General features: G+C 44.0%; 1 protein-coding gene across 3 annotated transcripts in view; it reads right to left on the bottom strand.

Annotated features, from left to right (window-relative positions):
* Positions 1 to 1,583: 1,583 nt before the first annotated feature.
* Positions 1,584 to 24,073, bottom strand: part of FOSL2 (FOS like 2, AP-1 transcription factor subunit) — a 29,217-nt gene continuing 6,727 nt past the window's right edge. For 2 of the 3 annotated variants that reach the window (XM_035111503.3, XM_035111502.3), the window contains exons 2-4: positions 14,777 to 15,031; positions 11,064 to 11,171; positions 5,754 to 9,432 (exon numbers count right to left, since the gene is read on the bottom strand). In XM_035111503.3, the coding sequence (XP_034967394.1) occupies positions 8,923 to 9,432; positions 11,064 to 11,171; positions 14,777 to 15,016 (858 nt within the window). In that variant the 5' untranslated portion in view covers positions 15,017 to 15,031 and the 3' untranslated portion in view covers positions 5,754 to 8,922. Of the gene's footprint in view, positions 9,433 to 11,063; positions 11,172 to 14,776; positions 15,032 to 24,073 lie in introns of all 3 variants that reach the window. The other variant, XM_035111501.3, reaches the window with a different exon arrangement.

Raw genomic sequence — 24,073 nt, 5'->3', positions numbered from 1 at the left:
TGAATCCCAGAAATTATTTTCTTAAAAGAATTAAGTGCCTCATGTGCTGTGATGCATCTCATCCCTTTTTAGAAAGGTAGTCTGTGAGTGCAAGAGGAACCCTCATTACCTCCCCACTTTTCAGCTCTAGTGTAACTGATACATAGATGTCATTGGTCCCATGTCATGCCAGATGCGCTGGTGAAAATTCATTCTGTGCAATATGGACCCTGCCATCCACAACAGGCTGCACTTTGGCAAATAGGAAGGTTGCATGCATAAGAGACTATGCAAATTGGTTTGCGGAAATGCATATCTTTTATGGTAATATAGTATGTTGTCACAAAAGCACAGGGTGGTAGCTATGGAAAACAGCGAATCCACAGGTCAGGACTGGAAGCCACAGATGTGTTTAGGTAGTTATGTATGATGCAGCAACATCTCCAGCTTGCCACTTTCCTTTCCTTGGCGGTGATCAGTTTTTTTCCTCTACACTGCAAAAAACTTCACCTATTGATTTCTGAAACTTGCGCCCAGCAGTTAAAAGCATGCCCAATGCCTAGCGTTCTTGCTTCTCCCCTTTTAATTCCTCAGCTATCCAAGCCTTTCAGGGAACGCTTCATGTTCTTAAACCTTTCTGACAAGATTCTGCAGTAAAAAGAAACAGAACAGGGGAGCCTTAAAAGCACTCCTTTGCCGGCAAACAGACTCCAGTGCCTTTAAGGAGAGATAGCCAACAAGCGGCACGTGCGGATTTGTCTCCCTGCCATGCAGTCATTAAGCACAGGGTTGACTATCCAGGAAAGAATGTCAACTATGCAAACAGACTGGAGGATAATAAGAGTGCACTCATGTTATCATCATAATCATCAGTGCAACCATATTTAGAACACCACTTTAAACATACTGCAAGTGCTTTCCTTCTGGAGCTGAACATTATTATGCATTCCTGCTCTTATAACACATCTCCGCTGTCTCTTCCCCCATTTTTTAGAAGTCTGATAAAACTCTTGGTGAAGGATTTCCCTTTTATGGAAGTTCCTTTATTCAGCCTCTCCCCTATTCCCCATTTATCCCCACTTCTCAGAAGACATTCCAAGCAGAATCTCATCGGATGGAAGATGCTTTCTGACCTGCCACACCTGCTACTGCACGATTTGCTTCTGCAAGGCTTATGTAGTGGTTAGACTGGGTCTGTTCCTTATGGAGCATCTGTTCTGGGTTGTTGCTGTTCTTGTTTTTAAAGCGGGGACATTATTTAATAAAAAAAACCCTGAGCATTCATCCCGATTTGTTTGCAGGGTGTTTACACGTCTTCTTGTTAACCATCTGTTCATTTCAAAGTCATCAATACATTTCACAATCCCTTTCCTGACCGAAAGAAAAGTTTGCTTCTTCTTTTTGAAGAGCATTTTAAAGTACAGTAGAATGAAAGAGCGCTAAGTGGGAGTGGATTGAATTGCGCACAGACCTAAATTTCCCAGAATGTGCTCGAATCCCTCCCAGAAAAATATACCAACCGTCTTGGAGGTGCCAGTGTTATCAATGCTTGTTTACACAGAAGGAGAATGCAAGCTTTTAATTAAGTCATCACAAAGAGAATCTTTTAATGACTTCAAAGGATATCTTTTAATGACTTCAACCAAAAGAGAGAGAAGAACTCCAGTTAGCTCTCACTATACAAAAAAGGTGTCCGCAGTGCCATGAAAGCGTAATTTACAAGTGTTTGAACTTGCAGGTTGGGGGTAGTGAACACATTCAATCATCACGAAAAGGAGCAATGACAGGCATGGAATGGTATTAAGATGGGGTGGGGGAAAGGAAAGGCGAGAGAAAGTAAAAACGGTAATATTTAAGACAAGATATATAAAACCTTCATTCGTTTCATTCTAGATTGATATTTTGTTTTTACTTTACAAAATGGTACTACTCCATTAAAACTGAAAAGCATGGCCATTATTTTCATACGTTCTTTTGTAGCAGCAAGCTTTTTCCAACCAGCTTTCATATAATTATTTTTGACATCTTTTTTTTTTAGTGCAAATATTGTCGGCCTGTATATAGCAATGAAAGGAACGAGAAGATGACCGTTCAGCCAAGCTTCTCTGCCATGGGAAGATCTAGGCAAAAGATCAGAGAAAAGGGATTCCAATTCAGTAATTTTAAATTCCACTCCACGAATTAAGCAAAGGAGGGAAAAAACTTACTTTTCTGTGTGGAAGAGAAATATAATGGCACACTCAAAAATTTACTGATCTCCGTGAATTTGCACAAATAAGATCACTGAGAACCATTTCCTCTACCAGTGTTATCATCAGTATAGATACAAACATCGAACACGAGTGCATTTAGGATCAGAGTCATGTAAACAAGAGAGAGATCCAGGCCCTTTTATCTTCAGGAATCTTAAAGCATTCTTCCATTTTACGCTATTAAACTACCTTGTGAATAAAGATACACTCTTCTCTTACCAATGTTACTTTGTGGACTACACAGTAGAATCTATATATACACAGACACAACACTTTATCCGCTCACTGAGCAAATACAAACCTGTTGTCTATTTTCTACACATAATTTCATATGCCCCCCTCCCCAACAACAAATAGCCACAAACAAGAAAGTGGACCGACCTTTTAATTGTACAAAATGGGAAAGGGAGGAGTCTTGTTTCATAGGACAGGAAAAAGTTTCATCTCTTGTACCTAGAAATAGTTTGTTTGGCCTCACCTATTACTATTTGCAGAGGATTGATTATGCTTCTTTAGAAAGTTTTCTTTATACAAAACATTAAAAAAAAAATTCCCACCCTGCTCAATTTAGTGGCTCCCATTTCTCTCGTCCCGCTTGCAGAGAGGCACAAATGCATTTCCCTCCTTCTATTCTTCTGGCTTTCGATTTTGCAGAGGTCCCAGAACACATGAGGTTTTATCTTCTTGCAGCTTTCCCTTAGGTTGATGTGATTTTCTTCCCAGTTGAGTAAGTAGAGTACACAAGCAGTGATGTGCATTAAAAAGCAGGCAACTGAAGTTGTTACTTACCGGTAAGTCATGTGATCATATATACGATCACCTCAACAGGATTTGTACTTAATGAGGAATGTCCAAATTTGTTAGTTCACAAATCAGTGAGCTAATAAGCCCTAGAAATAATCTAAGGGCTTCCTTTCTGCAATCGTTGTGGCAGCAACTTTCCAAGTATCAGATAGAGGCTTGGCCAGAGTTCTTTTGCATGCAAATCACACATGCTCTTCCACTGAACTATAGCCTTTGCCCTTAAAAAACAAACGCAACAAAAATTTGCCTGTGTTTTGATGCACACCACTCAATACCTATGGCTTACTTAAGAAAGAATTCATGCAAGTGAAAGCTACAGCAAGCTAGGAAAGTAAGATGCTTGGGCACAACCATTTTTGAAAATTACAAAAATCCTGCATGTAAATTTAGAAGACACAGCACAAGGCAGGGCAGAGCCAACTCAAGAGAAAATAACACAACTGAACTGGGGGAAATCCATAAACCAAAGATCGTAAGTCCAAGTCATCTACTTTATAAAAGAAAAAAAACAGCATTTTTAAAAGTCAGCAAGGGAAGAGGGGGATAAAGGTGTTTTTAAAATACAGATCTGAGGCAGAGAAAAAGATGTAAACATTTTTTATATAAATATAAATAACAAAACAAACATGGGATTATTTGTGCCTTCTCTTAAAATATTTGACCCACTCTAATGACTGAAAATACTTCTCTCTCTGTGTGTGTGTTTTGAAAAAAAGTTGCAGAATTTCATTTTGGCATTAAAAAACAGCAACACACATTTGAGGGATGTTAAATTAAATGGTGGGCAGATTTGCTGGAGCAGACACAAAAAGTGTTTGCCTGCCAATAAATAAATGTGAAAGCAATGAGTGCTTTTAGGATTAAGGCCAAGCAGAATATAAAAGCAGCACATTGCTAGGTTCAAATGAACTTAAAAGATCAATTAATTAAAAAAAGGAAAAGGTGGTGGAGGAAATCTATTGACACCAACATGATGGCGCCAGGTTCTGTTCTATCACAAGCACATCGCTGACTTAAGAGCACAATCCCTTAAAAGACTGTGGTCATCCTATATCTACATCACCCAGGCGAAGACAAAACACTCTGAAATGGAAGAGAGCTCCAAAGCCATAATTCTTGCTGGACTGCACTCTAAACTGAATGGAAAGGAAAAGTTCAAACATTAGAAGCTGGAATGGATAGGAAGCAGGAATTTTAAAGAGTTAGTGTTGGGACACAAATATATTTTCCTTTTGAACAAAGGTGCTAGGTTTCCCCAAATGTATGGCAAATTAACGAGTAAAGACATCCGTAATAATCAAGATGCATGCAAAAACAAGTAGGGAAATGTTTCCTAGATCAGAGCACTATCTGTTCCAGGCTTCACCTACAAAACATCTCTAGTCCCTTTTCCACAGTAAAGCCATCACTGGGACATGGGGCTTCATAATGTCTACAGTTGGGATGTCATCCATTATGCCAAGACATAGTTGAGGTGCCATCCATCTGGATGTACTTCTGTAGTGCTCCTGACTAAATTAATCCCACCAGGGTGTCATCTGCAGGCTGACATGCCAAGACTAAAACCCAGATCTGTCTCTATCATCCTGTAGGACCAAGAAGAAGTGGAAGAATTAATCAAGAAGTGTCCAAGAGGCCAAAAAGCCACTGCTTGTGCCTTGCAAGGATTAAACTGGAGTTCCATCTGGGCAGCTTTAGGAAGTACGTGTGATATAACCCTTTCAGATGTACAAATTCACAAGTGAAGATGAAAAGCAGAATCTGGAGCTAAAACTCGATTCACACAGCAAAACATGCCTGAATCAACTGTAAGACTCGGATGCACAGGAATATCTGCCACAAAATGACCCTAGAAAGTTCCTTTGTGGAGGAGAACAGTGGCAAGTCACGATTCTGGCCAGCAGAAAGGGTGAAGGTGAGCCAAAGCTCACCAGGGAACCTTATTCAAGTGATATACAGTATATAGCACCATACGTCTCCCCAAAGAAGCCAGGCAATGGTATTTTGTGCCTCAAAGAGCTACAATTTCCAATGCCCTTAACAAAATACAGTTCCCAGGAGGCTTTGAAGGGGGGGGGGAGGAGTCATGTGCTCTAAATGTATATGGCATGTACATGGCCACACACTAAAGTTGCCTGAGGACAGATCTGAGGTCAACAACAGGAAGCAGTTCAGAGACCTCTTTTCTAATTGCTTCCAGCTATAAACCCAGATCTTTCCCAAGGCAAACTTTGAAAAAATGGAACTCTTCCACAGACCTTGCCTACCGCCTTTCTTACTTGCCACAAAACCAACAAGTTCTAAGTCCTGCCTCTCCTATTTTTTTTTATAACTTAGAAAACAAGCTGGAGCAAAAAGCCCTGCCAACCCTTGTATTTTCTCTAGTCATCTCCAGGTTTTCTGTTAACAGGCTTTGTGCCCTTTGCTCAGAGTTATCCATCAAACTGCTGCGGCAGCACCACCACTGAAACCAACTGACAAATGGCAGCCTCACATATAAGCCTGCATATGTGCCCCAAGGCATCTTCGTGGGCACTTGGATAGTACTGGGAATTTCAGAGAATGCTCTCTCTTTTCTGCTAATAGTTACAAGCCTGGCAGAGAAGTTGCCTCCATCGCATTCAAACCTTTTCTTTTCCAAGGATTTCTAAGACGGACATGAAGCCTGGGTCAATCTGACCCAGCGCAGTTAAATGGGCTAGCAACATGTGATTTAAAAAAAAAAAGTTCTTGGCCTGCTGAGACAAGCAGCATTTCAGAGAATACACCAGTGATTTAGTGAAAAGTATATTGTGCTATTTTTTTATTTTTTTAAATGCTACAGTCAGATGATGCAGTTTTCTGCTCTCCCTGTTATGCTTAGAATATTTTCTATTAAATGATGCTTAGAGCCAGGAACACTAGTCCTCAGAGAAGGGTCACTGTCGTTAATGGGCATGGTCAGCCCAGGTTCATTCATTTCCAAGAGGTCTACTCTGAATAGCATTTGCCCTGAATACAAGCCTGAGTCTCTTCCAGTGGCGCTGTCTAAAAAGGGAAATGTCAGAAGAAAAATGCCTGGATTTTAGTATCTTGAAGAAAATGCCTTTCCAGTATAGTTTTGCTTTTAAATATGAAGAGTTACTACCACGAGTCTCATTTACTCTGAGCTTAAGCGATTGTGCGATTGAAGTGCATCTTAGTAGAATCATAGAGTTGGAAGAGACCACAAGGGCCATCCAGTCCAACCGTATTAAAGGCCGTTTCCACAAAATGGATATGCAGTTCGTGCTGTCATCCAAAACCCAAAACTGTGGCTTTCCTTTCTGCAAAGAGTAGCTTGAAAATATGTAGGTAATGCCTGGTGAACTTTTAAGAGGACAGAAGGGCTCTAAGCGCAACTGCCGGTGGACAGAGGTAGTTTTTTAGCGCTTTGCATAGCTCTTTTCTCCTCCCCATGGCCAGCACAGGCAATATAAATAATGCAAATTTCAAAACTATACTCAAATATGTGCATGCTTGATTCAGGTTACAGAATTTGGCTTCTTCTCATTGCAGTTGCTATTAAGTATGGCTTTGATTTATTCTGACTAGCCAGAAGCTCCAATCACACAAATAGCCTAGGACAGTGGTTCTCAAACTTTTTGAAGGGATGGGCTTGAAAATTGCTGGTGGTCTCACCAGACCACTTAATAAACTTCTTTTGCTCTACAAAGCAAAGAAACACATACCTTGCATTTTAATAAAGCATAGTCTTGCTTTCCTAACTGGATGGATGTGCCTGTTTTTCTGAGCAACGTTCTGTGAAGTCATGTATCCTTGCTGGGCAGTGTTTTCGGTGGGCAACATGAATGGAACTTGTGGGCTGCCAGCAGCCTGTGAACCACAGTTTGAGAACCTCTGGCCTTTCACAATGACATGCAAGCAGCTGACCTAACACTATGGCTGATATCCAGATGCATTAAAAACAACAACAACAACAACAACAACAACCAGTCAATGGGAATTGAGTCACTGACTTCATTGGAAACACTCAAAAGACTTAAGCAAATTCCCCAGCTGTTAAGGCAGAGTCTCAAGGAAGGCAGCGATGCTCACCAATGGAGTTAAACATGGCTTGAAGAGATGCCCCCCAGATGAGAAAGCTGGTCTCCAAAGAGCACAGTGAGATCATGTATCCATCTGCCATCTTGCCTAATAAATCCTGAGGTCAAATGAAAACAAAAATGACAGTGGAAACCAGCAAACATAAATATGCTCGTGACAGGAACCCTAGTTAGCTTGGGCTAAAAGGGATGCTCTCTATACAAAAATAAGGCCTTAACCTAACGAGGGGAGAACCCAGCAAACTTCTCTCCGATTCAGCTCTGCAAGCCCAAGCAGCTGCGCTGTTTTAAGTGCAATAGGATTTTTGTCTAGGCACCACAGAAGATGCGAGAAAAAGCAAAGCCCACTGGCCATTTCAGTAGTGAGCACAGGTTTTCAAACAGCCATATCCACCTGAACGTGCAGCGAAAAGAGTGCAGCAAAGGACCATACCCAGGCACGAAAACTATTTTCCCGCTAATGTCTCCAGGACCAGAAAGGGAGCCAAGGAACTACAAGGCCTGAAGTCATCAAATTGCAACAGACACAAACTTTGGCTAGGAACTGATGAGCGAAGTGCAACACACACACACACACACACACACAGAGAGGAATTATCCAAGGGAGCACCCAGCTTGCTTCCTGCACTTTCGCCCTCAGTGAATCCTTTTCCTGGACCAGCCACAAGAGAAAGAATAGCAGCACTGCTGCACTGCAACGGTTCACAGAGCTGGGAGCCGGTGGCTTTTGTTTGAGAGCAGCCCAGCATCCGAGTCAGGCGTGCGGGGGGGGGGGGGGAGAGACATCACACTCAAGGTGGCTGGCAGCCAAGGGGAAAGGCAACGTAGGGTCCAGCCACCGATTTGACAAAACGCCAATTGCAGAACAACCTATGCCAGAGACAAAGGCTTAGTGGGAACTCACTCTGGCATCTCCCCAGTTCCCTTGGCACCGATCCTGGCCCACTGATGTGGAGGCATGCTGTAGTCATGGCCTTTGCAACGCACCAAGAAATAACGTGTTTATCTGCATACTCTTTCGAGGAGACCCCTCATTTTTTGTCAACAGAACATCCAACACTTGTTTCTTCCCATGCTACCCCACTTTCCCCAAAACAAAGGTGCAAGGAGTGTTGTTGGCGGTGTTTTTTTTTTTAAAGAACCATTTGGACCTGTTATTTTATTCCTCTCTCAGTTCTGCACCATCTATTCCAAAAAGCCCACCCCCTCACCCAACAACAGCAAGAATCCCGCGTGGGCAGATCCTAACATCAGCAGCGGTTTAATGACAATTGCCACAAGCCTTTTTTTTGTTGTTGTTAGAGTTTTCGAAATGTCATGGTATCCAACAGAAAGGAAAAAGGTGAGAGCCCAAATGAGATCAAACTAACTGGAATGTACTACGTAGCACAGAAGAGAACCTGGTTTCGCCAGTCCATTCATCAGCGTGACAGGGGGACGGGCTAGCGATTTACTGAAGCTCACATCCGTTCGCACTAAACTTTGGATGGGGAGTTTGGCTCTCCCACCCACCTCTGCACACACACACAACCATGTAGTCTAAGCACTTGGGTCCCAGTAATGCGACTTCTGCTTCCCCACCCCACTCCTAGATGGCTTTACATCTGTTCTGGCTCTTCCCGTCCCAGGAAGTTTCTGGAGCTACATACACAATTTCCCCTCTTCTTGCTTTTGCTGCCCTTGTGCATGGTGGGAAAAAGAAAATAAGTCATTGTGCTGGTCTTTTGATCTCAGCAGAGGCGGGGTTTCCCCCTCCAGAGTAACTGAGTGGGGTGGGGTGGGGGGGCCAAAGGGAAAAGGGGTTACAGTGCCAGCAGAGTCGGGGAGTTCAAGGAATCCGAGGACTGGTCGCCGCTGCTGCTGCTCCTCCGGTGAGCTTTGGAGCAAGACTCCGAGGGCGAGAGAGGAGACTCCTGGTCCAGCACGCTGGGGTAGGTGAAGACCAAGCTGGAAGCTCCAGGGGTGATGGCGGGTGTCGAGGTCACCACAATGGGAGTGTTGAGCGGCTCTTCCCCATAGAAGCCCCCTACGATGCTGATAGGTTTAATGACTGATCTCTGCCCTTTCTCGAGGTCAGAGGAGGAGGAGGGGATCTCTTCTTCTACGGGCTCCTGCTTTACCACTATAGCATTGCTCACTCCAGTCCGGACGGTCTGGAGGCTGTGAGATGGCGGGGTTCGGCGTTCCTCAGGGCTGATCTTGCACATCGGGCTGTGAGCCATTAGCATAAACCTCAGCTTCTCCTTCTCTTTCTCGAGTTCGGCGATCTCCTTCTGCAACACAGACTTCTCTTCCTCCAGCTCCTCGGTTTCCTACAGATCCAGGAGAAACAAGAGGATCAGCGGCAGCAATACAGAGCCCAAACTAAAAAACACAACAAGGTGAGCACCAGTAGATAGAGGGGGCTTAATATAAATATTTGTAAGTTACTGGTTTGAGGAATGCTGACTAGCCACTGAATTACAGGATATACATTTGGAAACAAAAATTCTTGTTGTTTAGTCGTTTAGTCGTGTCCGACTCTTCGTGACGCCGTGGACCATAGCACGCCAGGCACTCCTGTCTTCCACTGCCTCCCGCAGTTTGGTCAAACTCATGTTCGTAGCTTCGAGAACACTGTCCAACCATCTAGTTTGGGCAACTCCCAAACTTGTGTTTGGGCACAAAAACCTCTGCTGACTAATGCTTTCTCTCTCCATAGTTCTAGTTACAGGTAGGTAGCCGTGTTGGTCTGCCATAGTCGAAACAAAATTTTAAAAAAATTCCTTCCAGTAGCACCTTAGAGGCCGACTAAGTTTGTCATTGGTATGAGTTTTCGTGTGCATGCACACTTCCTCAGATCTGAAGAAGTGTGCATGCACATGAAAGCTCATACCAATGACAAACTTAGTTGGTCTCTAAGGTACTACTGGAAGGAATTTTTTTTTATTTTGTTTCGCTTTCTCTCTCCCTTTCTTTTTAAGAAACAGGTGTTTTCAATATTCAGGTATCTTAACCCTCACGTTTTTGGGGGGAGGGGGAGCCGCTACAGCAAAGTAGTATGTTCAATCAAAATATAGAAGGCTCAGTATCCCTAAATATTGCACCTTAGTAATTCACTGCTGTGGATCTCTACCAGGAACAGTGAATGAACGTCTTCCACACTGATGCACACACTGCTTGGATAGGTACCATATCGGTTAGAGAACAAGGTAGGAGCTAGCTGCCTCTCACACTTGCCTCAACATGTGGATGCAACTACATCCTGCATCCACTGCAAACTGGAGCCACTCCCAGCATTTCTGATCCCAGCAACTCTGCATGTGAAGAATGCTAAAGACAGCTCTCGTCTCCTGGCTGTCTTAAAGCTGACAGGGCCAGAACAGAGGACAGTAGAGAACAGAGAACAAGTAGAAGCATTTGATGCTCTGCGGAACATGGTACCACTTCAATGCTTGCTGTGTCATCATGTGTAAACCCAGCAAGAAAGAACTGGGAGACCTGCCACATAGATCAAGGATTGCCAACCTTTTGGCGTCCATTTGCAAACCGGAGAAATGGCTGCAGGCACCACAAACACACATCTACACCCCAAAAGCTGTTTTAATGGGTACAATAGAATACTTCATAGAATCATAGTTGGAAGAGACCACAAGGGCCATCCAGTCCAACCCCCTGCCAAGCAGGAAAGTCTTCTTTCAAGCCTAAATTCATCGGGAGAGAAGGGGAGGAAGACCCTGGGGGCAGGCACACCTCTGAGAGCACATGTGTGCCCCAAGTGTTCTGTTGGTGATCCCTGCACTGCATCAACTTGTGTCAGGCCACTCCAAATTCCTCTAGAAGATAAGCCCGCTGAAGGAGAGGGTCAGTATATTAGGCAAACTTTACAAAACATATCCGTTCTGGATGGCTGAAAGTGAGCATTCTCAAAAAAGGAGGAGACTTCTAAGGAGGGAATACGTACTGCCTGAAGTTTCTCAGTCAATTCTCGGCGCCTGTTACGGCATTTAGCAGCTGCTAGTTTGTTCCTCTCTCTCCTTATCCTTCTCTTCTCTTCTTCCTCAGGCGACAACTGTGGTCAAACAAGCAAAGAGAAAAACCAACAACACCATCAGATCACAGGTGGCAAGAGAAGAAAACTCATTTCCAAACGATCAACCACAATGAGAAAGGAGCCACGTCTGGTTTACTCCACAGCATGTTCATTGAACTCTCTGGGCATAGTCATATGTTTTAGTTATAAGATATGGGGTGCCCCCCCTCCACCCCAAAATATGAAGTTGGATTCCACAACTTCCATTAGCCCCACTCAGCTGGTCAGGGGGAATCCAACAACATCTGTACGTCACCAAGTTCACCATTGATGTTGCTGCAACATCATCTGAAGGGTATTAGGTTTACTCTCCCTGTATTACAAAGAAAATTCTCTAGAAAGAACCACTTGTGTCATAGCCCCAGCCCAAGGATCAGACATGGGAGATGGATCAGCCAGTTTGGGCTGCGCTCACCACGCCACAGCCGCCACAGTTCCAGACACTGACTCAGGAAGCTGGCAGCCTTGAACCTGTGAACCCCAAGGCAGGAGGATCACTAGTCACGAAAGCAAACCCCTTAACAACTTCAAGGGAACGTCAGCCATAGAGGAAGAGTGAGCAAGGTGGTGGTGATTGAGGAGGAGCAAAAGTGTGAAGAAACTGAAGAGGAAGATTGGGCAAGACGGACAGTGAATCTGCAATCAAGGCCAAACACACAGCCGATTCTCTCCCAAAGTTGTTTCACAACGAGGGTGGTTTGTGAGGTAAAAGTATAGGAAGATGTTGCAAGCTTCTGTTTCTTGAAACAAACTATATGCCTCTTCCCTCTTGAAAAACAGTTGTTAACTTGAAGGTCAGGCGCCAAGGTCCTCAAGGGCAGGACAAATTGGAGAAGCCCATATCAAATCAAAAAATAGGCTGCTTTGTTTGGTATCAAGAAGTACTTTTCACTCCCATCGCTTGGGATTTTCCATCATTGACACATTACGCTTTCCAAATCAGCCCAGCCCTAGAGAGAAGATAAAAGTCACAAAGGAACCAAAGATGGCCTCCGAGTGCATGTACGGCTGTGAGGCAACAACTCATGTGGAGCAATTATAATTTATAATGCTTTCCTGTTCCTTTGATATGGCTTATGTATTTATTTAAACTATTGCTTGAGTGTAACAAAAGCTCCATGTGGTTTACAAGAAACATTAAAATTATCAATGAAAAAAAATTAAAAACAAGTAATGAAAAACATTTATATAAAGCATTAAAATCAGCAGTAAACTAAAGGAGATTAAAACACATAAACATCTATGTGTCTGGATAGGCTGGCCTAAACAAAAAGTGTTTTAAGCAGGTGCCAAGAAGAATGCAGTGAAGGTGCAGCCTGATATCAATAGGCAGGGAGTTCCAAAGTTTCGGTGCCACCACACAAAAAGAATGATTTCTTACAAGTGTGGAATTTCTTACAAGTGTGGAATGTGTGGCACAGTACCAGTTTTGCAGATCAAAGCAGTCAAGGGGGCACATGGAGTAAGGTGAACCCACAAGATGTTTTTGCTTTTTACTCTAATGGGTGCTTAATGTATTTTAGTAGGTTATGCCAAGTTATTAAGTTGTACGCCATCTTAATTTCTTCTGGCTTAAAGGCAGAACAACAGAATACAATAAAGGTAAAGGTAAAGGGACCCCTGACCATTAATTTAGTCCGGCCCCCCACAAAGTCTGAGGGACGGCGGACCGGCCCCCTGCTGAAAAAGTTTGCTGACCCCTGGCATACACTGTAGAATTGTGAGGGTTGTACCCAATGCTGCCATTCCCCTTGCACAACAGCCTTCCCCTTGCGCAACAGAACTTCCCCTTCTCTCCAGTCCCCCGGGCACCTTCAAAAATCTGTTCTAGAGATTTGAGGGACCCTCCAGAGCAGCTTGGGGGCAGGGGGATACAGCCCTTAAGTTTTTAAGATTCCACAAGACTCTATTTTGTTGCTTTTGCTGCAAAAGGCCAACAGTGCTACTCCCCTGGAAACGGCCACAACACTGATGGGGTAATCCCCCAAAATCAGGCAAAGCAGCCACAAATCCCACTCAGGCGCCTACAAAACCCAGAGCAGGCTACCAATCTCCAATAACAAGGCCTCATTTGCTTACATCTGCCATCACTGAAGTGAAGCAAACCACCTGGGTTCACGCAAATACCTTTTTCATGCAAATGCAGCCAAACAAAAAAGGGAGTCAAAAAGAGCTTAGCTGACAAGATCCTTGTCTGAGATTACTACAAAGGCACTCATGGTGTTGATGGTGGAGGATTTAGCATTCAACTGGTAGCAGCAGCTAATCTCACCTAACCCTGAAGCTGTTTTCCACAGGAAAAAAAGACTCTTATTATCATCTCTTGATAGGCGTGTGCTTTAAAGAAGAAACTGATCTCAAAACAGAAGGGTTCTGGATGAAACTGGAGAGAGCAGAAAAAGGCGTAAGTGGAGAGAAGCAGCCTTGTCTCCTCTGCTTTGATTCATTTAAAAACAAGCGTTGTTTTAAAGATGTATTATGGAATTCGCCTTGCCCCAAGATCTGGTGACAGGCAGCAGCTCAGACAGCGTTAAAGTGGGGATTAGACAAATTCAAGGAGAATAAGTCTATCAGTAGTCACTACGGTAGTCATGATGGCTATGTGTGCTACCTCCAGAATCATTCTGAACACCATGATCCACTGTAAGAGAGAGGCCCATTGCCCTAATATCCTGCTTATGGGCTTCCCAGAGGCACATGGCTGGCCAGTGTGGGAATGAGGATGTCAGACTAGATAGGTATTTGGTCCAGTAACTTCTTATGCTCTTAGGGTGGAATAAGTTCATGGCTGAACAGACTAGGGTATAACAGTAACCTCATGTTGGGTTACCACCTCCCCAGTTCTTCAGTTCAGTCATATACCCCCAGGACCAGCAAAATAGAAAGGTGTTTAAAAACTAGCTCTGCTCCAGTAACTTTCACTATTAAAGTATGCCAAACACAAGAACTTGGCTTTAGGTTTCCAAATATACGTTCTGGTCAGGAAACCTTATTATTAACACAACAATACTGCCCATCTTCTCAACGACATTTTGTGCTCTGATAAACTGTGTGTTCATTCAGGGCTGGAATCAAAAGTGAAGTATCAAGTACGAAACACAAGAAACAATGGAGACTATCCAATGATAACTATCAGAATCTACTCATTCCACTCAGCAGGACAGACACTGGGGGAATTGCCACCAAAGCCTTTATACAAATGGAAGCCTAAGGCAAAGACATCAAGCCGCCCCAATGATTTAACTTGGAAGTCCCAACTGGTGGCAAGTTTTTACAGGTCCTCAATACTTCCCCAGCCTTGTTCCAATAGCCCTTCATTGGAAATAACAGGGGATAAAGCAAGCATGTGCTTTAATGGTAACGATTGCTTCTTGCCATGCTTTTTTGGAACGCCCTAAATAGAAGTATCTGCCCTCCAAGTTAGCCTCACGTACCCCATGGACACAAAGAGAAAGATGAGGTCACCCAAAACCCTTGGAACATGAAGTTATTTGCCTTGGAAGCTCTGCATTCAGCTTCGAGAACTTACAAGCACAAGCAGCTAGCGGATTGCACCAAGTCATTTCAACCAATGTTCAACCTACCTGCTCATCTCTCCTTCTCCTGCCCACTGTGGTCCCAATGGTTTTAATGACACCCGGTCTCTGAAGAGCTGTATGTCCAGTAACCGAGGACAGGTTTTGCAGGCCATGGCTGTAGGGATGCGAGCGAGAGTAGGCACTTGGCATGGAGGTGATCACAGTGGGCTGCACCATCCACTGCAGGTCTTGGCTGGTGGTGATGGCGTTCAGGGTAGGAATAAAAGCGTTGCTCGATCCTGGCATATCTACCCGGAATTTCTAGAAGACGAGGAGAGAAAATCAGTAGAACCAGAATTAGTGGAACGTTAAGCAAGGTGGCAGGCGTAGCACACCAGCACAGGCTGTTCTTGGGACACCTGATGGGAGTCTCCTCCAGATGTTGTGGGATTCCAACTCCCATGAGCCCCAGTGAGCGCAGCCAATGGCCAGGGATGATGGGAACTGCAATGCAACAACATCTAGAGGGCAAGGTGTCTATTCTGACGGGCAGTAGCTTGCTCTGCAGGTGCTCAAGCCAAGGTCTCTCTCAGTTCTGCTATGTAAGTTATTTTTAACTGAAGACGCTGTAAGATTAAACCCAGCACCTTAATATATGCTGCATGTGCTCTGCCTGTGGGCTGTACTAAAACTCTAGAGAAGGAGTGGAGAACCTATAGCCCTCCAGACGTTTTTGTATCCCAACTCACATGACCACTGTCTAAGCTGCTATATTTCCATAGTCAGAGCCTTGGTCCATCTAGTTCATGGGTCGGCAAACTAAGACCCGCGGGCCGGATCAGGCCCAAGTGCCTTCTAAATCTGGCGCGGGGATGGTCTGGGAGTAGCTGCGTGGATCGCCAGCGTGCACGTTCTTTCCCTCTCCCTCACACGCCTCCTCCCTCCCTCCTTCTGGCTTCTCCCTGCCCTGCCTAGAGGAGGAAAGGGGCTGGGCTTTGTTGGTGCCAGCCCCTCTCCGGAGCCCTTTCGCACGCCACTCATCGTCCCTCCGTTGCCACCAGCCCCTGCCACTCGCAAGACAAAGGAGCCGTGGTTGGCTGCGCGCCCCTCTCGAGCGGCCGCCATTTAAAGGAGCCCTTTCACATGCCGCTCATCGTCCCTCATTCATTTCCCCCCCCCCAAAAAAATATAGTCCGGCCCCCAACAAGGTCTGAGGGACAGTGGACCGGCCCCCTGCTGAAAAAGTTTGAGGACCCCTGATCTAGTTCCACATTGTCCACTCTGATTCCCCAGGCAGAGGACACCCCCAGTTCTACCCTGGAGATGCAAAGGATTGAACCTAGAACCTTCTGCATGCAGGGCCAACTACCGGGTAGCTGGATCATCACTTGCAGGGCTATTTGCACAGCACAGAAGACTAGACACAGAAAGCTATTCACACTTTTGAGCCCCATTTTACAAGTTGAAAAATTGAAAGGTTATTCCAAGAGCTGAAATACAAGGCATGCCTTTGGTTCCTTCATTTCACTAGGGCAGGGGTGGCCAGCTCCCAAGAGACTGTGATCTACTCACAGAGTTAAAAACTGGCAGTGATCTACCCCCTTTGGGGGGATTCAGGTCAAAGCTGTTGAGCTTTATTTAGGAAGGAAGAGGCCCGTTTTTTTAGGGGTCATTTACCAAACTAATCCACTAACTGTGTGATCATATACATGTGTACTTGGAAGCAAGTCGCATAGAGTTCAAATTAAGCATTTCTTTTCTCACCAATGTAGCCCTAACGTCACTTGGAGTCTTTCTTTCGGGTCCAGAAACTCATAAATTGAATAAATAATACTAATTTGTTTCTGGCTTTTAACCATGGAGGAACATTCAAAAATCTTAATCCCCACCCTACACAGTTGCATTTCACCTCAGCCTACCACCACATTCAATAAAATGAGAAGAAAGTAAAGGAGGGGGAAATAATCAGGAAATAAACCCACACAGGTTGGGCAAGACAAATGGGCAAGATTCTTGTTTGGGCATCTTCCATTCACTCCCTCACAAATTCTCAGCAGGCAGCCTGGCTACAGCCCAGTCAATTTTCTTCCATTCCCAGGATGCAATGCGGCAAGACAAAACGAGGAGTTTGGCTCATGATGCTGCAGAACTACACCAGCCTCGGAAGAGACATTGGCCTGAGATAAGGACTATCCCGCCCTGACCCATCACAAGAAACCTATGGCCACAGCTGCTTAGAAGGCAAAGAGACAGCCAACAATGATATAATCTTTTTTTTTGCATGCAAAGTGTAGATACACAAATCCCTTTGTGTACCTAGCAAAGTCAGAAGATACTGTAGTCAGCGGCATGCCTACCACTTTAAATACATTTCACAAAGAATTTAAGAGAGAGACACCGCTTTCAGTATGACATTACTTTGCTGTTTATCAGATTTTTATCTGATTGCTGCTGCCTATTATTTATTTGTTGTGGTCTGAATGGTTAATTGTTGGGTTTTTTCCTTTTCTATGTTGCAAGCCGCCTTATAAACCTGTTGGTGAGGCGTGGCAAATAAATAAATCTCTTTTAAAATACAAAGGTGGAGACTGTTTTCTGGTGCTTGTTTTACCAACATGACCCTGGGTTTTGAGCTGAGGAACAGCTGTGCCTTCTGCTGGTACAACACACCCATTCTGGGATCACATGGAAGGAGTGTTTCTTTTAAAATAAAAAATAAAAAAAGAGTAGAATATAAAGATGCCTCCAGCTGCAGCAGATTTACGTGCCTATATTTTAATAATACCTTATAAAATGTGTTTGGGGATTCAGATCAGAAAAATTCCCTGCAGCTCTTTGCTCTGTCTAGACAAAACAAAACAGAAGCTTTTAAAAAGGCACTAGGTAATGATCTCCTGCAAAATAAAATATATAAAAAAGAAGCCTTGTACACCTTGTTTCCAGACCGAGGTAAATCCATCTGGATAGTTTACTGGCACCAAAACTCTGGAGGAATGGAAGCAACAAAACAAAACAATGGGCAGGCCCTGGAGGGGAAAATCTAAGAGAAGGAATGTTTTTGTCTAACAAGGGAGCCATTCAAGAAACATACAAAATGTTGGATTAGTTTTACAGGCCTATCATGTCCCCACCACTTGGGATTTTAGATCCATTAACTAAGAACCCTTGGAAAAGACCCTGATGTTGGGAAAGATTGAGGGCACTAGGAGAAGGGGACGACAGAGGACAAGATGGTTGGACAGTGTTCTCGAAGCTACGAACATGAGTTTGACCAAATTGCAGGAGGCAGTGCAAGACAGGAGTGCCTGGCGTGCTATGGTCCATGGGGTCACGAAGAGTCGGACACGACTAAACGACTAAACAACAACAACAACAACTAAGAACCATTTGAAGTCCTTGAAAAATCATCCACAATTTGGGCAATGTAAGAGCATCAAGGAGAGCAACCACCACCACAAAAACAAATTATGAGGACTTGCCTTGCAGGATCAGACCCAAGGTGCATCAGGACCACAACTCTCACCTGCCCATTAGAGGCAGCAAGACATCCCTGGGAAAGTAGTTCACAAGCAAAGCACAAGGGGGAACAATCCGCATGCTGTTATGTCCCCCACCACATCCAGCAAAAGAACATAGCCACTGAACATGGAAGTTGTGTTTCTGATTATTGCAACTAATATATACTGAAAGACTGACCCTCTTTGAGAAAAAGTTCGTGAGCACACTGAAGTAAAACGAATGGTTTTGTACTCAAATTTCTGCACTTCCAACAGTATAGGCATGCTATGTGGAAAGACAACAACAATAGAATTTTTTTGATATGTGGAACATATGTGGCTGATGGGAAGCCCAGTACACGCAAATTTATTGGCCACAGCAAGGCCGTGTCCGTGAGAAAACTAGCATTTTGTTTTCAGCTTTCGTGTCAGACTCGTCCCTCCTGAAAATAAATTGGGAGGGAAACCTGTTAATGATATTTTACAAATTGCTCGTTATCTTCCAGCTGAACCTCTTTAACAGGTAAATGCCAACAGACTGTTCCATGCCATACCATGATGTCTTTGCCAAAGAGACCTATCCTGCCGGATTTTGGGGAGGATGCAAGTTTCTCACTATTGTGACTGAGGTGAAGAATCGTAGAGTTGGAAGGGACCCAAGGGCCATTCTAGTCCAACCCCCTGCAATACAGGAAACTCAGCTAAAGCATCCATGACAGATGGTCATCCAACCTCTGCTTAAAAACCTCCAAGGAAGGAGAGTCTACCACCTCCTGAGGGAGACTGTTCCACTGTCAAACACCTCTTACTGCCAGAAAGTTCTTCCTGGTGTTTAGTTGGAATCTCCTTTCAAGCTGTGTAGCTACCCCTCGCATGCATGCTTTAAGATGAATAACGGGTTAAACGATCCACACTGGAGCAATGTTCCCTCTCTGGCGATATCCCTCCTATTATCTAGTGTCTGATTAGAGGAGGAGTCCGTGCTTGACAGGTCATAATAAATTACAATGACCTCCAAGTCACCTAGATCAGGAGCCAGAAACAAACCTCTCCCAAACAACTAGAAATTGGAAGCGGCGGAGGCTGGTTTATTACTGGAAATGGGGCATTGCCCCACCAACCTCAATCTGCCCTCAAGCCAAACCCTACCTGCCTGATTTCTTACTTAAAACCACTCCAGGGCGTGGGCCCTGGCTGCCAGCTTTCTGGGCCTCCTCCTCAGTCTCCTTGTTGTCTTTGTTGAACCCAACGGGGTGGAGAAGGATGACAATACTAAAATGGACTTGGCTCTGTCAGTTATGGGCTCTGACTCCACTCACTGTTGGCCTCCCCACTTTCCAACCCACCAGTCCCAATGGGTACCATGTGGATTGAAGGCCAGGTCAAGTATCAACAGAAAGGCAGCGGTACAACTGGCAGTGACTGCTTACATGTCTACTATGCATATACCAGCCTCTATAGTAAGAGTAGACTTCCCCAACCATGACTGCATTATGGAAGGGAATGGCAGACTTAGGCTTGTTGGACCAGCTTTGTTTTTTACTAGAACGCCAAGTACAAAAAGACGTTTCATTATAATTAAAGAAGAGGGTGCCTCTGAGCACATTCTGAGCCTAGGCATATGTTTTCAATACCAGAACAGTTGAGTTACAAAATCACGCCTTGTCTTCATTTCAGCAGCCTATTTAGTGAGAGTTAAAGATAGGGAAAGATTGAGGGCACTAGGAGAAGGGGACGACAGAGGATGAGATGGTTGGACAGTGTTCTCGAAGCTACGAACATGAGTTTGACCAAACTGCGGGAGGCAGTGGAAGACAGGAGTGCCAGGTGTGCTCTGGTCCATGGGGTCACAAAGAGTCGGACACGACTAAACGACTAAACAACAACAACAGGTTAAACAATTAAGTGTCACAACCCCATGCGGATCTTCTGCAAATAACTCAAGAGATCTAGAAGTACCTTCTACCCACTCCTCCATGGTGGGACCTTTTTCAAGACTGCTTATTGTACCCCTGCCTGCTTCATCTACATTTACCTTTAACGTAAATGACATTTTACCTACAAGGGTGTAGGAGGAAGAGAGCTTACACTTGTGCATTTATCTGTTTTACGGCACATAAATCCTTCACATACAATCACAGTGATTTTTTTTAAAATGTATGCAATCTTTATGACAGCATTCTTGGATGTTCCTGTTTTCTCCTGTACCTCTGTAGGAAAAATGCCAAATGTAAAGCTGCCTTGATGCATGGATAGCACGTTAAAGTAACACCTTATGCATGAAATTTTACCAAACCTCAATAAGCCAATCTCCAAAATATTTTTCACTCAGAGTACAAACAATCTAAAGTGATCTGATCCAAGATTGCAAAAATGAAGGTCACCGAGGAGCCATGGCAGCCAAAGCAAATAATGTCTACTGTGTTCTGCAAGAATGCAATGTGTGGAAATAAGGGCTATCTATGTGGAGTGACTGGGATGCAGATGGTGCTTTGGGTTAAACCACAGAGCCTAGGGCTTGTTGATCAGAAGGTCAGTGTTTTGAATCCCCATGATGGGGAGAGCTCCCGTTGTTCTGTCCTTGCTCCTGCCAACCTAGCAGTTCGAAAGCACCTCAAAGCGCAAGTAGATAAATAGGTACCACTCCGGCGGGAAGGTAAAGGGCGTTTCCGTGTGCTGCTCTGGTTCGCCAGAAACGGCTTAGTCATGACACAGAAGCTGTACGCCGGCTCCCTCAGCCAGTAAAGCGAGATGAGCACTGCAACCAATGGACCTAATGGTCAGGGGTCCCTTTACCTTTACCTGAAGTGATAAACTCTTATGGTTCCTCCTTTCGCAGTTTTTTTTATTTTTGGCGCAGCATTTTCGGCACACAGAATGCTTCATCACATTCTTATTTACAATCAAGACAACTGCGAGGTTAGTTATCTGAAGGCCAGTCTATTAACCACAGGATGAATCAGAGCCTTCAAAATCAAATCACTCTCCTCATTGCATCATAACCGCCTCTCTTTTAGAAAGCTTTATTTATTTACTAAAAAGATTGTTCTGTCACCAACAGAAATAGAACGGACCCACATAATACATCTCATGTTACCCATCATTTTCCAAATCGAAACAGAAATAACTAATTTGTAGCAAAATATTATAATGGTATCAAATCTACAGCCTGTGGCCCTCCACGTGGTTCTTGGGCTCCAATTCCCACCAGCCCCAGGCAACATGGCCAATTGAAAGGAATGATGATGGGAGTTTTAGTCGAGCAACATCTGCAGCTCAACAGGTTCTTTGCTCTTGCTCTACAAGGAACTGGTCACAGTGGCTAGGAAAAGTTGGGATCAGAGTTGGAAGGGACCCAGAGGATCAGCCCCCTGCAATGCAGGAATATGCAGCTGTCTCATACGGAAATCGAACCTGCAGCCCGGGCACTATCAGCACCACATTCTAACCAACTGAGCTATCCCCAGCAACAAAGCTTAACATAGCCCAACCCCTTCCGATTCCCATGCCTTAATCTTGCAAGACAAGATAAGTAATCTCATTGATCCGAGTATGACATCCCACCCCTCACCTTGATTAAATCACGTGCTTATTTTGTAATGCAAGTCTCTCCGAAGAAGAGGGAAAAGTGAGGTATAAATACTTATTATTATTATTATTATTATTATTATTATTATTATTATTACTGGTATTTATTAGGTTGAAAAATGACATTTCCATTTGCTTTTAATTGCAGGGAAGGTAGACATCTTCCAGATGCTGAACAGTGTGATCACTGACAGAAACCATGCAGAAATCTATTCTGACATTATTATTTGTCTTCGTTTCTTTATTGATTGTTATGGAGAGTTATGGAGCACATGCCAAGCAACCTTCCTTCACCAAGGAGTACTCTCAAACACGAGCAGACACAGAGGATGTAACTCCCAGGCAAGCTTGAATTCAAAGACCCCTCATATGCTGTTGTTGTTGATAATGATTACATTTAAAGCTAAAATTAAGCAGCACGTAAGGCATAGCTGCCAAGTTATCCCTTATTTTAAGGGATTTTCCCTTATGCTGAATAGGCTTCCTCGCGAGAAAAGGGAAAACTTGGAAGCTATGACGTAAGGTTGCTGGCCCTGCAGCTGAAGAAAGGTAGGCAGTGTGAGTGGTTGTGAGGACGGACGCATAAAGGGAACTGAAGCAACAGCTCTTTCCTGCACCACCTACAGCCACAGCTAACAGAATATGGGTGGGGAAACACAATGGAGCACATGAATAAAAACCAAAAGAAGCTGGTGAATTGCCTGATCAAATATTTTAGGCTTGACAACCATGAAAGGATACCGGGACAAAGAGTGAAATGTGTTCTAAGTGCACACAGCCAGTTGAACTGACCAAGCAATTGACCAGTGTCATCTTCATCTTAGAAGCGAGGCAAGAGATGCAGTAAATTCTGAAGAGCAGAATTTACAACAACATGCAGCTTCACAGAGAGCGCTGAACACTGAAGGAGAGCTTGGCATACTAATCTCGGGAAGTGGTGGACTGAGAATATGAACACATATTCATCAGCAGTCTCATTAAAGCAATCATTTGGGCCGAACAATACAGACAAGCCTTTAAAAGAAAACTCACTCTACCCATTTTCCCAAACAAGATTCCCCACATTTACTGTAAGTGAGCAAATTATTTCTTTCCATTGTACTGTATATCATCTCTGTAAACCTGTCTACGTGGAACAGCCTACAGAGGGCACCCAAGAGGCATCTTTGGCTTCGACCTGGACACCGAGAGAGTAATTTCTCGTAAGTAAATAAATAAATAAATAAATAAGGTCTTTGATGTGTGCGGAATGTCACCGACTGGCACCACTTGCAAAGTTTTATATAGGACAGTTTAAAGCACACATAACCCAAAACAAAGAAGTTCCACAGCTAGCTGATGTGAAAAAAAGTCTTATGCCTCACTTTGCCAGTAGGTTTTACACACATTACAGAAGTGGTAAGAAAGGCATTCTTGGGGGAAGAGAGGCAAGGGCAGCCAATGTAAACATGTTACGAAATATCGTACGTTTGTGTAACTGATCAGATTGTGCAACGCCTCTCAGAGAAGCTGTAGGTTTTGCCTAGGATGGCACATAAGACATCTTCAAAAAGACCTAAAAAGATCGGTATTTTACCGATCGAGAGAAAAGAGGGAGGGGCACCCACAGGGAAATAGAGAGGGCACAACGACCCTTCTGGATTTTACAGATTTCAGTTTCAACAGGAAATATTTCTCATTCTTCAAGTTCCAGCATCATTTCAGGCTAGACGCTGTACCAAAAGAGCTATCCCAAAAATGTAGCCAAATTGCGCAGACCCTGCAAGAACTTGCATTCTGAAGGTCAAAAACCATTCCACAATAAATACCAGCGAGGTCCATTCAGGCAGCAAAGGAATGTCTGAATACCAAAGGAAAGCAACAATATCACTCCCTAGCTTGCTTGAAGATGGAGCCAACACGAAAATGCATTCCATCTCCTTCCCGAACAGACGCTATTAAAAACATTGAATGGAAATGCCTACATTAGAAGGCTACTGTGAATCTATTAGGAGATGGTTCCAGCACTTCGACAGCAGCACAGCACTGAATTAATTGTAGTTTGGCACAGCTCATGAAATGGCATTTAATTTGAGACAAGGAAAAGGAAATTCAAGCTAGAACAAAAGCTGGAGAGAGAAAAGAAGGGTGGGGTTGTTGTTGTTGTTGTTGTTGTTGTTGTTGTTGTTTTACTTCCAAACAGTAAATGATTAAGTTTCTATAAAGTAGAATTTACCTGACGGTTTCCACTGGTTTTACATTGCAGCTGTAAACTAATGGCAGTCACAATTTCTGGATA

Source organism: Zootoca vivipara, chromosome 3 (assembly GCF_965207765.1).
Source record: "Zootoca vivipara chromosome 3, rZooViv2.hap1.1, whole genome shotgun sequence".
Lineage (NCBI taxonomy): Eukaryota > Metazoa > Chordata > Lepidosauria > Squamata > Lacertidae > Zootoca > Zootoca vivipara.
This window is presented reverse-complemented; position numbering and strand designations above follow the sequence as displayed.